The sequence below is a fragment of the Panthera tigris genome, chromosome D3, assembly GCF_018350195.1.
Source record: "Panthera tigris isolate Pti1 chromosome D3, P.tigris_Pti1_mat1.1, whole genome shotgun sequence".
NCBI classification, from domain to species: Eukaryota; Metazoa; Chordata; class Mammalia; order Carnivora; family Felidae; genus Panthera; species Panthera tigris.
The window spans coordinates 29,675,189-29,687,995 of NC_056671.1; the positions used below are offsets into that span (position 1 = coordinate 29,675,189).

The 12,807-nt window shown below is 46.2% G+C and overlaps 1 protein-coding gene across 3 annotated transcripts in view; it reads left to right on the forward strand.

Annotated features, from left to right (window-relative positions):
- The window catches only part of UBE2L3 (ubiquitin conjugating enzyme E2 L3), a 76,076-nt gene that overhangs the window by 15,572 nt on the left and 47,697 nt on the right, over window positions 1–12,807 (forward strand). For 2 of the 3 annotated variants that reach the window (XM_042963119.1, XM_015541558.2), the window contains one exon: window positions 7,165–7,260. The exons of the other annotated variant lie outside the window; for it this stretch is intronic. In XM_042963119.1, the coding sequence (XP_042819053.1) occupies window positions 7,165–7,260 (96 nt within the window). The remainder of the gene's footprint in view (window positions 1–7,164; window positions 7,261–12,807) is intronic. 3 annotated transcript variants of the gene reach the window in all.

A 12,807-nucleotide genomic window follows, 5' to 3' on the forward strand; every position in this document is an offset into this window, starting at 1 on the left:
TTAAATATGTTAGTTGTGAAAATAACTAAGTGTAAGATGGTATACTGCCGACCCATGGAAGGGGTGATGTGTTTCTGTGGGTCCTGCCTCCTTTGCTAACTATTAATTGAAATAAGAGAATCATATTTGCGGGGCTCTGAAACCTTATGTTTAGATATATAGTATTTTGATATAATTTTTTCTTAACTGTTCATTTTTGAGAGACAGAGCATGTGAGCAGGGGAGGGGCAGGGAGAGAGGGAGACACAGAATCCAAAGCAGGCTCCAGGCTCTGAGCTGTCAGCACAGAGCCTGATGCCAGGCTCAAACCCATGAGCCGCGAGATCATGACCCGAGTGGAAGTTGGACACTCAACCAACTTAGCCACCCAGGCACTCCTACAGTATTTTGAATTAAAGTCATGATTTAGTGTCCTTGCCACTGATTGCTTTGTGTGAGCTTGAAAAGCACATATCTGTCAAAATTAGTTACTTGGCTACCGTCACACAAAAAAGCAGGAAGAGGCTTTTTCAAATAACTAATGTCCTCCCAGTTGTGTAGCTGGTATTTGAGAGCTATACTGAGATTAAAAAAAAAAAAAAACTTATTTATTTATTTTGAGAGACAATGTGTGTGTGTGAGCAGGGGAAGGGTAGAGAAAGAGAGAGGGAGGGAGAGAATCCCAAGCAGGCTCCACGCTTAGCACGGAACCTGACTTGGGGCTTGATCTCACGATCAAGCTGATATCAAGAGTTGGGCGCTTGACCAACTGAGCCACCCAGGCATCCCTGTACTTAGATTTAAGGCAGGTTTGTGTAACTTCCCCTTAGACATGCAGCTCCATCTGCCAGGTTTCACTTTGTCTGGACAAGACAAGCCTAGAAATGTTCCTTGCACGGCATAAACACTTGACCAGCTGTGAAGGGCTAGGGCAAATGCTATATATGTTCATGCTTTTGTCATTATAAATTTTGGGAAGCTAAGCTCTGCCAGTATCTTGTTGAAGAAATAGGAGCCCCTGCATTGCCTGTTTCTAGTGGAACCCCTCGCCACCCTCACCTATTGCTTTGTGTGGCTGAGAGAGATTCTAGGTTTGCTTCTGGTCCTGGCCCTACCCTATAAAGGGTCTGTGATTTGGGCTTCTCTGAACTTCAGCTTTACCATCTGTAAGAAGCTAATATGCCTGACTTGCCCATCTCTGAGTGTGAGCTTCCAGTCTTATTCTGTGTGCTGTCTGTTGTAAACACTGCAGAATGTTCTTGTGACCAACCACCTCTCACGCTTCTCTCTCAGAGTCTTGCTCCTGCTTTTCACATGGCTGCTTTTGGTGTATGCCTCCTACACCAAAGGTGCGCACTTTCCCTAGCATCTTCATTTCTGGAGGTTGTCCCCAGAAATAACGCTCTTTCCTAGAAGATGACCTCTTCCCTGGCATCTCTCCATTTGTTTATTGTTGGGATTTTGTAAGTGGTGACACTAAGCTATTGCCCGCCTAAGGGGAGTGTGGTGGTGATGTGTTCTTAGCAATTCCTCTGCCTTATGTTTTTCTTTTTTTTTTTTAATTTATTTTTTATGTTTATTTTTGAGAGAGAGAGAAAGAGCATGAGTGGGAAGGGGCAAAGAGAGGGGGAGACACAGAATCGGAAGCAGGCCCCAGGCTCTGAACTGTCAGCACAGAGTCCGACGTGGGGCTCCAACCCATGAACTGTGAGATCACGACCCAAGCCAAAGTTGGACACTTAACCAACTGAGCCACCCAGGTGCCCAGCATTCACTTTTTTTAAAAAAAGTTCAGAAAGATTTCTGGGTTTCTATTACCACAAACTTGTTGCAGCTGGAAGGATTCCTTACATTGCTTCTGTGTGCCTGGCTTAGTGGGAGGTGTTAGCTCTTTTAGGAGCTTATTTCTAGTCATGGAAATGACACTGAATTAATCAGGGCTTCAGGATCTTCCTTTCTAAAAGACAGGATTGGATGGGCATGGTAGTTCTTAAGCAGGAGTGCAGCTCACAGTCACTGGGGGATCCCCTGGCATAGGTGCCCAGCCTTACTCAGGAGACTGTTTCTGCAAGTCTAGAATGAGGCCTCAGCACAAGTTAGGTTTTCTCCCTCCACACTCCCTCTCTGCCCCATCTCTCTGCATGTGGTTGTTGAACAATTCCCCCTGGGCCTTTGGGTACACTCTCTTAATTGAGAGTCCCCTAATGTTAGTTTAGACTCCAGCCAAACTTGGCTCCCAGCTTCTTCCCAGACACATGGGGTGATTGCATACGTTTCTTGTTTTCTTATTATTTTTCTTAAAGTTTTTATTTATTTTGTGAGAGACAGAGTGCAAGTGGGGGAGGGGCAGAGAGAGAGAGAGAGAGAGAGAAAGTGTCAGACTCTCAGGCTCCATGCTGCCAGCACAGAGCCCAACGTGGGGCTTGAACTCGTGAAACTGTGAGATCATGACCTGAGCCGAAATCAAGAGTGGGGGGGGCGCCTGGATGGCTCAGTCGGTTGAGTGTCTGACTTCGGCTCAGGTCATGATCTCACACACTCTGTGAGTTCGAGCCCCACATCGGGCTCTGTGCTGACGGCTCGGAGACTGGAGCCTGCTTCAGATTCTGTGTCTCCCTCTCTCTCTGCCCCTAACCCACTCACATTCTGACTCTGTCTCTCTCAAAAATAAACATTTAAAAAAAAAAGAAGAAGAAATCAAGAGTGGGATACTTAATCTACTGAGCCACCCAGGCGCCCCCATCTGTCTGCTGAATGGATTTCTTAAAGAGGACCATGGCCACAGCTAGTTGAGAATCGCTGGCTCCTGAAGGGTTCTCCGTCAGTGCTGCGTGAGGGTTGCCCCGGGAGATTTTGAATGGTTGCTTTTCCAGGCACCAGCATAGATCTCCAGAGAAGGGGGGGGGGGGGGGGGGGGGGCGGAGACTGTTAACTACTTTGCCTGAACTTGGATGCATACACTGGAGTTATGTGACGGAGAGCTCACTGTATATAGTTGATTCCTGCTGTCCTCTCAGGAATAAGCCGAGGCTTCTGTGCAGGGCCAGGGCTGTCTCCTGTTAGTGCCTGCAGAATTGTTAGGCAGCAGTCTGTTTCTGGACTGTGCCACACTCCTGCCTGGCATGGGCATCAAGCTCTCTGGGCTATAGTCTGGGCAGTGGGCTTTTCTCTTTTTGAAGAGCTGGGCAGCATACCCAGGCTCTTTCAAGTTCCTCAATACACTGAGATCCACCTCTGGGCTCAGAAATGGACCTCATTTTGAGAAGCATTGCTGTCTTTCTCCCTCATCACTTGCTCTGGGTGGGAAGCCTGCTCTTTCCTACTGGGAGAAGGAATGAGCTCACTGGCTGGTTCTGCTTTCCCTCGCACTCTTCTCTTGGTTTGTCAGTACTGGCGCCATCAGCCTGGAGCAGCTGACCCAGGACAGCTTCTTGCTCCTAGCAGAACTGAAACAAACTTTTGTGGCCTTATTTTGTAAGCTCCTGTCGTTTTTGGCTTTGGTCTTCCTGACTCTGTTCTAGAGCCAGGCCACTCACAGTTTTCCTTTGTCAGGTCCCTTTTTTCGCATCATTTGTAATAATATCCTTTTGATTTGAACTTAAAAATTTTTTTTAAGTTTATTTATTTAGAGAGAGCATGAGCACATGGAGGAGGGGCAGAGAGAGAGGGAGAGAGAGAGAATCCCAAGCAGGCTCCGCACTGTCAGCATGGATCCTTACGCAGGGCTCAAACTCACAAACTTCAAGATCATGACCTAAGTCGAAATCAACAGTTGGATACTTAGCTGACCAAGCCACCCAGGCACCCCTTGAATTTGAACTTTGCATTTACATTGGTTTCTTTAAATTCCTTCCCCAGTTCTTCCATCTGAGGATTATTCTCAGTTATAGGGGTGCACTTTTGCTTGAGGGTTTGTTAAGCCTCTTGAGTCATCTTGCCTTTTCCAATCTCAGACCTTCAGATGAACCTGTCTTTTCTCTGAATGACTAGAATCCATCCTCTTCAAGTTGTTCCCTTGGTGGGGTGTGATTGGCATTTTGGGCCAAGCAGTTCTTATCTGGAGGACCTGCTTGTGCAATGCAGGACTTTTACCATCCTGGCTACCAATGGTGTCAGTGGTTCTCAGCAGCTGGGGCTCTAGAGGATATTGGGAAACCAGGGTGGGGTGGTGTCACAATGCTTGGCATGTAATGGGCTGGGCTCAGGATGGTCAAGTGCAGAGTCCTATCTGGATGCCTATGCCACCCTGTTGAGAAACGCTGCCTAGCATTCCCTGGAGATTACAGGGCTTGCTTGCTTGCTTGTTTGTTTGTCTTGGTTTCTCTCACTTCTGCCTTACAATCACTTCTTCTTGTTGGTTAGAATTATGCAAAGGAGTTTGTCTCTTCTGCTCTTTGGTGAGCTTAACTTGATAGCAAGTTGAGAGTTTATCTGATAACTAGTAATCGATAAACTGAGCTTTGGATTTCTTGAACCTCCCAGTTCAGCTGACATTAGTGTTGCCCATTCTTCTCTAGTAGGGGGTGAGAGGGATGGCATCTTCCCCCAGTTTTTGAAAAAAAATTTTTTTAATGTTTATTTTTGAGAGATTGAGACAGAGCATGAGCAGGGAAGGGGCAGAGAGAGAGGGAGACACAGAATTCGAAGCAGGCTCCAGGCTCCGAGCTGTCAACACAGCCTGACACGGGGCTCGAACTCACGAACCACGAGATCATGACCCGAGCCGAAGTCAGACACTCAATGGACTGAGCCACCCAGGCGCCCCTCCCACAGTTTTTGTTTTATCTTTGTTCATGTATCTCTTGATATCAGAGCACCAGTAGGTGCCCTCTCTGCACCCCCGCCCGCAGTTGAGTCTCATCTTGCTTCATTTTTGTAATTCTTTTGAAATTTACCTTCTTGTGTTTATTACTGATACTTCCTATTGTTATTAGTATGTGAATTTCTGAAGCCATAGAGTAAATTTACAGATTATTTTAAAATTAATTTTTTTCCATGAAAATTGAATATAATCTCATTTGTTGTCTAGTTTCAATGTTCTATCTGAAATTGTTTTCCTACCTGTATGTGGTTTAAAACATTTCTGATAGCTTGGTTAAGATTCAGCTCTTAAGTGACATATGATATGTTCTGTCTCTAACCAGGAATCTTACTCTGATATCTTATACCAGGGATCAGAAAATCAAAATACATGGAGAGCATTTCCCATTCCAGAGCCTTTTCTTCCCCAAGCCCCAGCTTCCAGATGTCCCTTCACTACCCTGATAATTAAGCAAGTGAGCATGACCATGAGCTCCTGAGGCTTTTAGATCTGTGCCCTCAAGCTTACCCTCATGGAGCTTATATGCTCTTTGGGGAGTGGGGCAGAGTGTTAGAGTGAGATTTATTTATTCCCCATCCTGAAGGTTTCATTGTCCCCAGGGGAGCATTTCTGATGAGTCTTGGGCATTAGAAGGAAGACCAGATGGCAGTTGGCAAGTGAGTGGTCTCTCAGGTTCCATGCTTTCCTCCCTGCAGGCTCGGGAAGAGGAGCCAGACCACACCTTCCCCATTGCAGTGGCCACAACCATTGCAACCAGCTTCCTGATGGAAGCTGAGCATTGCTTAGAAGTGGAGCTCATCTCCCAGTGATGGTGGTTCTTTCCTGTCACTGTGTGGCTTGTTAAAAATCCCTATTTCAGACTCTACCCCACAGTTTCTGGACCAGAATTTCCAGGGCTGGGGCCTAAGCCCCAGTGGTGGGCTGGGCAGCTAGGGTTGACAAGCACCAGCATCCTGTAGGAAGAAACGTGGTTGGGTGTGTCACCTGCCATGAAGCACTAGCACATCCCAACTGCCTGTTCTGTGTCTTCATTTGACACACTGTCCTTCTCTGCCTACTCCATACCACACATCCTCCAACTTAGAACCTGTAACACTGGCTCACTTCCTACTTTCTTTGGAATTGTTTGCTCATGGGGCCTTTTAAACTGTTGCCTATGTGATGGGAATGTAAGGTGCAGAGGATCTTTTGGGCTTATTCAGAGCCTCTGGTGCCATCGTGAGCCATAGCATCACACACAGAGGGGCTTCTAAGTTCCAAAAGGGTGCGTGGGCTGGACCAACAAGGAGGAAGCCAGGGCCAGTGAGGAAGCTGTTCTGCCTGCTCAGCAGGAGAGGCAGAACTCAGCTAGGTGGTGCTCTGAGGATGCCAAAAAGAGTGTACCCAAGAGATGTTGAGGAGACTTTTGTACCAAGGACAAGAGACCAGGTTGAGACATTGGAGGGATTGTGTCACTCCAGGTGTCTGAGAATGGAGGAATATTGGGAATGTGGGCAGGCTAGTGCACAGTGGGTGGCTTGGGTCAAAATGCCTCTTGATGTTGACTTGAGTTGTTGGAGAAGCAGCGGTGCACAGTTGAGAAACAAGTAACAAGACAATTGTAGACTAAAGACTTCTCGGGCAGGGCCCTGAAGTAGTCATGGTGATTGTGCTTTCTGGACCAAATGGCATTTGTGGCATGAACTGTTTAATAATAATCCCTCATTTGCAAAGAGTTCTGTTGCGTAGTCATTGCCCCTTTGTTGTGTTTGATTCTGGGTCTGTGTTGAAGCCGAGGAAGTGAAGGCTCAGTGAAAGGCACATGTCCCCCTCTCCACCCCAGAGTGGATAGTTGTTCTCTTCCCTGTGTGTCCGTGCTGAGGCAGAGTTCCGAAATCACACCTACAGCACTGGGTTGAAAACCTGGTAGGTATGTATTTGGCTCTAGTCCCCAGTTTTGTTTATCTTTATATCCTCAGCACCTGACTCATAGCTTAATAAATCTTGGTTGAAAGAAGTCAGGTCTGTAACACCTTTCTTGCGCCCCTGCCACGTGGCTGCCCTGTCTAGGGGTCTGAGGGTGTTTAAACAAAGGTCTGGTGACCAGCCCAAAGAGGAGGCAGTGTGTCTGCAGAAGACAGTTATTTGTCCCACCGAGTTCCATGGGGTCATCAAGGTGGGGGTTTGTCTTGGTCTGGGGCAAGGGTTGAGGGGACCACTGTGGCTCTGGGCCTCTTAACCAGACTGAGCGCGGTCTAGTCCACACTTTAAAATTTTGTCATTGGTGGTGTTGACACTTGGTTTAATTTGAGGGAGTCAGGAGGGATCTTAATGTGTGGTGCTTTCCCCTGTTTGACACCCCTTTATGCTTTGTTAATCAACAGGAGCTTGAAGAAATCCGCAAATGTGGAATGAAAAACTTCCGTAACATCCAGGTTGATGAAGCTAATTTATTGACTTGGCAAGGGCTTATTGTTCCTGTGAGTATTGAACACTTCCACTTCTTATCAGATTATTCTTCAAGGTGATGTGTGTGCTGGGCTTACCTCTCTGCTCCCAAGTAGGCTCTTAGGTGAAGCAGCCAACAGGCACAGAGGCGGGCTGTCACTCTAGGGTATAATAAGGCAGGGACTCTAACTTCGGGTTCCTAAGTAGAATCCTGTCTTTGCCCTGGTTTTGTTAACATTCTGGGGGGCCCGAGCTTTCCACTTCTTTGGTTATCGGCCCAGGAAAGGAGTGTGTGTTTGTGCTCCTGTCTTCCCTGGCTTCTCTGTGTCTGGTCCCATTTGTCCAGACAGTGCTGCCTTCTCTGACCTCTCTTAGGAGATGGCGGACATTCCCATCTAGATCTTTTCTTTGCTTCCCCACCTGGTTTTGCATCTGGATGTCTAACCCTCTGGACCCTTGCGTTCTGGGCTTTATTCCTGGTCCCCTCCAATATGTGCCTGTCATTGGTCTCAAATCCCTTTGTCTAACAAGCCCACCTGGTCCCCTCACCCAGTGTCTTGTCTGGGGCTTCTGCTTCCACTGTCTGAACCCCACAGCTCATGCTCCCCCTGCCTCACGGACTTCTGCCTTCAGATAGGCTCAGGCTTGCTCCTGGCAAGGGCCTTCCTGTGGCCTTACTGTCCTCTCGATTTAGTGTCTGCTCTTTTTTCATCTTTTCATCTCCTCACCCCCCGAGTCTCCTCCTGTACTAACTCCAATTTGTAGTTCCAGTTTCTCCCACCCTCCTGGAACCACCTCACACTGAGCACATGGGCTCCCCTTTGTCCTCATGCCTTGGGCTCTGCAGCCCTGGAGCCCACTTGCCTCCCCAGCCTTTGGAGCCCATGCGGTGTCCCAGCCCCTGGTTCTGTGACCTTGTGCCACTCACACCTGTCTTCCTGCTGCTTCCTCTGAGCTCTTAGACAGGGACCTTGTTTAGTCTCTTGCCCATCTTTCATGCTGTTTCTTGGGGTCCCTGCATCTTCCAGCATCATAGCTTACTAGATTATTACTGTACATGAAGGAGTCCTGTCTTTGCCTCTATTCCTGCCCTCTCTCCAGAGCCACACCATCTGTCTGTGACGTAGCCTGCTTGGACACCGTGTGCCTTCTAGTCTCCCTGGCTCCCAACCGGGACTTCTGCATGAATGCCCCCTTACTTCCTGTTCTTCTACCTCCACTGCTTCCTCTTTTCATCCCCACTTTCCCTGTGAGCCTCAGGCCCTTCTCCTGTGCCTGTCCCTGCCCTACCCTATTGTACAGACTCTTTCCTTGTGGGCAGAGTGGCTACTTTGCCAAAGCAGAACATGGAACATGCTTACTGTAGATACTTTCTTCTTAATGCTGGTTACAGATCATGCCTTTTTAGAAGAGACACAGCAGTAGATATTGGATTCCTGCTTTATTTTCATAATCATTTGGATAAGTAAGGAAAGATATGCTTTTGTAGCATTTCAGTACACACTCAAAAATTTTAAACCTGGGAGTATCCAGTCTGGCTATGAGGATGAGTCCTTTAGATTTCTCCAGGCTTGGCGATGGTGGGGCTCAGGGCACAGTATATAGATTGTGGAGGAGCCTCTGGCTGGGAAGGTTCAGCCGGTGACCTCTGGCCTTGTCTGCTGTAGAGAACTGTTAGGTGCTAAGTGGAAGGATGGCCAGGACCATATGACCTGTCTCTGGTGTCATGTTGGTGGAGCCTGTGGAACGAGCTGTGGTCTCATAAGTCCCAAGGTGGAGACTGGCTGGTGGAATGTAGCGTGCTTGAGTCCAGGTTCTGGGGAGTGTCTAGGCCAAAGCCTTGCCTTTCATTTAGGGGAAGCTAGTGCCAGAGACAGTAGGCCATAGCTACTCTCTCCCCATTCCATTGCCTCTTCCCACCCCTCTCTTGTGTCCTTCAATTACTGCCCAGGGCTCCTGGCTTGGTGTGGGGAGCATTTCAAGGAAGCAGTTACGGTGCTCTTGGCAACTAACCCCTCCATGGCCCCCAGTCATACCCCACACCTGGGCCTCAGGTGTTCCTGCACCACAGGGGCTGGGGAGTCTTCTACCTAGACTCACCTGGGGTCCACCCAACTGGGGTGAAAGCAGAGCCAGGCTGATAAAGACATAGTAGTCCAGAAGCATGCTTTGACCACAGGGTGCTGGTCCTACTTAGTAAATAGGCCCTAGCTATAACTCAGAGCAAGGACAGACTTGGACCCCCCAGAGAGGGAAAGTGAACCAGGTGTGGTGCTACCTCGAGACACTTCATTGTTACCATGGCACTTCAGGCTTATTCCCCTTAAGTGCTTAGTTTTATATAGTTGTTTTTTTTTTTTTTTTTCATTTGAAATTCAGAGGTAATGTCTAAGGAAGAAAAAAAATCCCATAAGCCTAACATAAAGAAATTCAGTAAGTTTTTGGGCACCTGCCCTTTAGAAACTGGAGGTATGGTGATGAGCCTTCTCGAATTTCTGACTCAATGAACATGTTCACTCTTAACCATTTGCAACTCCTCCCAACCTTTTTACATGCACTTTAAAAAAAAAATTTTTTTTTTTTAATATTTATTTTTGAGACAGAGAGAGACAGAGCATGAGCGGGGAAGGGGCAGAGAGAGAGGGAGACACAGAATCCGAAGCAGGCTCCAGGCTTCAAGCTGTCAGCACAGAGCCCGATGCGGGGCTTGAACCCACGAACAGTGAGATCATGACCTGAGCCGAAGTCAGACGCTTAACCGACTGAGCCACCCAGGCGCCCCGGCATGCAATTTTTAATGAACCATTTGGTAATTTCATAATTATTACATACTTTCATCATTTAGTCATTGCCTTGAAATTCTGTGAACATAATTTTTGATAACTGTACAAATCCCATAATATATTTATTCAATCATTCCTTTGATTTTGGCCATTTGGATTGTTGTTTTTCCAGTTTTAAAATAATTTATCCTTGAAAGGGGTGCCTGGCTGGCTCAGTCGGTGGAGCGTGTAACTCTTTTCTCAGGGTTGTGAGATTGAGCCCCACATTGGGTGTATAGTTTTAGAAAGTTAATGGATTTTAAAAAAATGTTTTTTAAGTGAAATAATTTGCCCAAGAACATCTTTATGTGAAAGTCTTAGTGTGCATCTTTGTTTATTTTATTTTTTATTTTTATTAATTAAAAAATTGTGTTTAGTGTTTATTTTTGAGAGAGAGAGAGAGAGAGAGAGAGAGAGAAAGAGAGAGAGAAGGAGCAGGGGAGGAGCAGAGAGAGAGGGAGACATAGAATCTGAAGCAGGCTCCAGGCTATGAGCTGTCCGCACAGAGCCGGACGAGGGGCTTGAAGTCATGAACCGTGAGATCATGACCTGAGCTGAAGTTGCACGCTTAACCAGCTAAGCCACCCAGGTGCCCCTGTTTATTTTAGATTTGATTTTAAAATACAGCCTGACCAGAAGGAAGATTATATTATATATATCTATAAGCCTGTGTATCATCAAGTTATCTCCTGGAAAGGTTGTGCCAATTTATATTCTCATGGCCACTGTCTGCAAAGTGCCTGCACATGTCCTTTGTATGTCATGAAGGTTGCTGGGTGTTATTAAAGGGGTTCTGAATGGCAGTACTTCAGCACCAGCCTGTGGGGTCCGATTACCCCAGGTGAGAACCCCAGCCCTGCCCTAACTGGTTTGGGGATCTTTGGCAAGTTAGTTAATCAGTTTGTCCCTATATCCTTACATCTAAAAGGAGTACTTCATCTCACTGATTGTTGTAAAAGTTTAGTAAGTGCTTGTGTGTGAAGTGCTTAGTCTCTTCTATATTATTAAAGCCTTTGTGGGGCTGCCTGCAAAACTGTTTGGCAGTTATGTAGTAAAGAGCCTGTGAAACAAGCATACAGAAAGAAATCATTGTTGCCAATTGGATAGGTGCAAAAGTACTCAATTGGATTTGTGTCTTGGTCCCATTCAGGCTGTTACATAACCAGGAGCTGGTTAGTTTAGAACAACAGACAACAGAATTAAATATCTGAAAAAATTTATTTTTCTGTATCTAGTTTATAACAACAGAAATTTATTTCTCATAGTTCTGAAGTCTGGGAGTTGGAGATCATAGTGCCTGCCAGTCTGGTGAGAGCCTTGTTCCTGGTCACAGACTTCCCTTGCATCCTCACATGGCAGAAGGAGCAAGCTAGCTTTCTGGAGCCTCTCATAAGGCACTAATCCCATTCATGAGGGCTCTTCCCTAATGATCTAAGTTCCTAAAGGCCCCACCTCCTAAGACCATCACCTTAGGCATTAGGTTTTCAATATATGAATTTTGGGCCGGCGCCTGGGTGGCTCAGTCGGTTAAGCATCCGTTTTGGCTCAGGTCATGATCTCACGGTGAGTTTGGCCCTGCATCCAGTTCTGTGCTGACAGCTCAGAGCCTGGAGCCTACTTTGGATTCTGTCTCCCTCTCTCTCTGCCCCTCCCTTGCTTGCTCTGACTCTCTCTCAAAAACAAACAAACATTAAAAAAATTTAAAAATATTATACATATGAATTTTGGGGCTACACAAACATTCAGACCATAGTAACATGCATTTTAAAAAAAAAATTTTTTTTTTTAACGTTTATTTATTTTTGAGACAGAGAGAGACAGAGCATGAACGGGGGAGGGCCAGAGAGAGGGAGACACAGAATCTGAAACAGGCTCCAGGCTCTGAGCTGTCAGCACAGAGCCCGACGCGGGGCTTGAACTCACGGACTGCGAGATCATGACCCGAGCCGAAGTCGGCTGCTCAACCGACTGAGCCACCCAGGCGCCCCAATGCATTTTTAATTTTGTTATTGTAGTTGAAGGTTTTTCTTATTTATATTTCTGTAATCTGTTATCTTTTGGAGTTTTAGTGTGCTTCTTTGAATTGTATGAATTCTGTATATCAGTCCTTTGTTTCTGGGAAAAATACTGGGTTTTTTTGTTCATTCAAGAATTCTTGAAAGTTTCTTTTAAATTAAAAAAAAATTTGCTTCATTTTTTTAAATTGTAAAATATACAACATAAAATTTATCTTTTTGTTTGGGGGGGGAGGGGCAGAGAGAGAGGGAGAGAGAATCTCTAGCAGACTCCTCACTGTCAGTGCCCTAATCTCGGCGCCTGATGTGGGGCTCTGTCCCACAAACCATGAGATCATGACTTGAGTGGAGATCAAGAGTTGGACGCTTAAGTGACTGAGTCACCCAGGCGCCCCTCCATTGTGGTTTTGATTTGCTTTTTCCTCATGACTATGAATGTTGAACATCTTTTCATGTGCTTATTGGCCATTTGTATATGTTCTTTGGGTAACATATTTATTTCTGTTAATTCAAGCAAGGCCTTTGCCCTCTTTCTTTTTTTAAAGAGCAATTTTAGCTTCACAGCAAAATTAAGAGAAGAGTATAGAGATTTCCTACATATCTCCCTGGCCCCATGCATGCATAACCTCCCCCATTATGGACATTCCCTACCAGAATGGTACATTTGTTAAAATTGATGAGCCTACACCGACGTCGTCATCATCACCTAAAGCTCATAGTTTACATTAGTGTTCACTGTAGG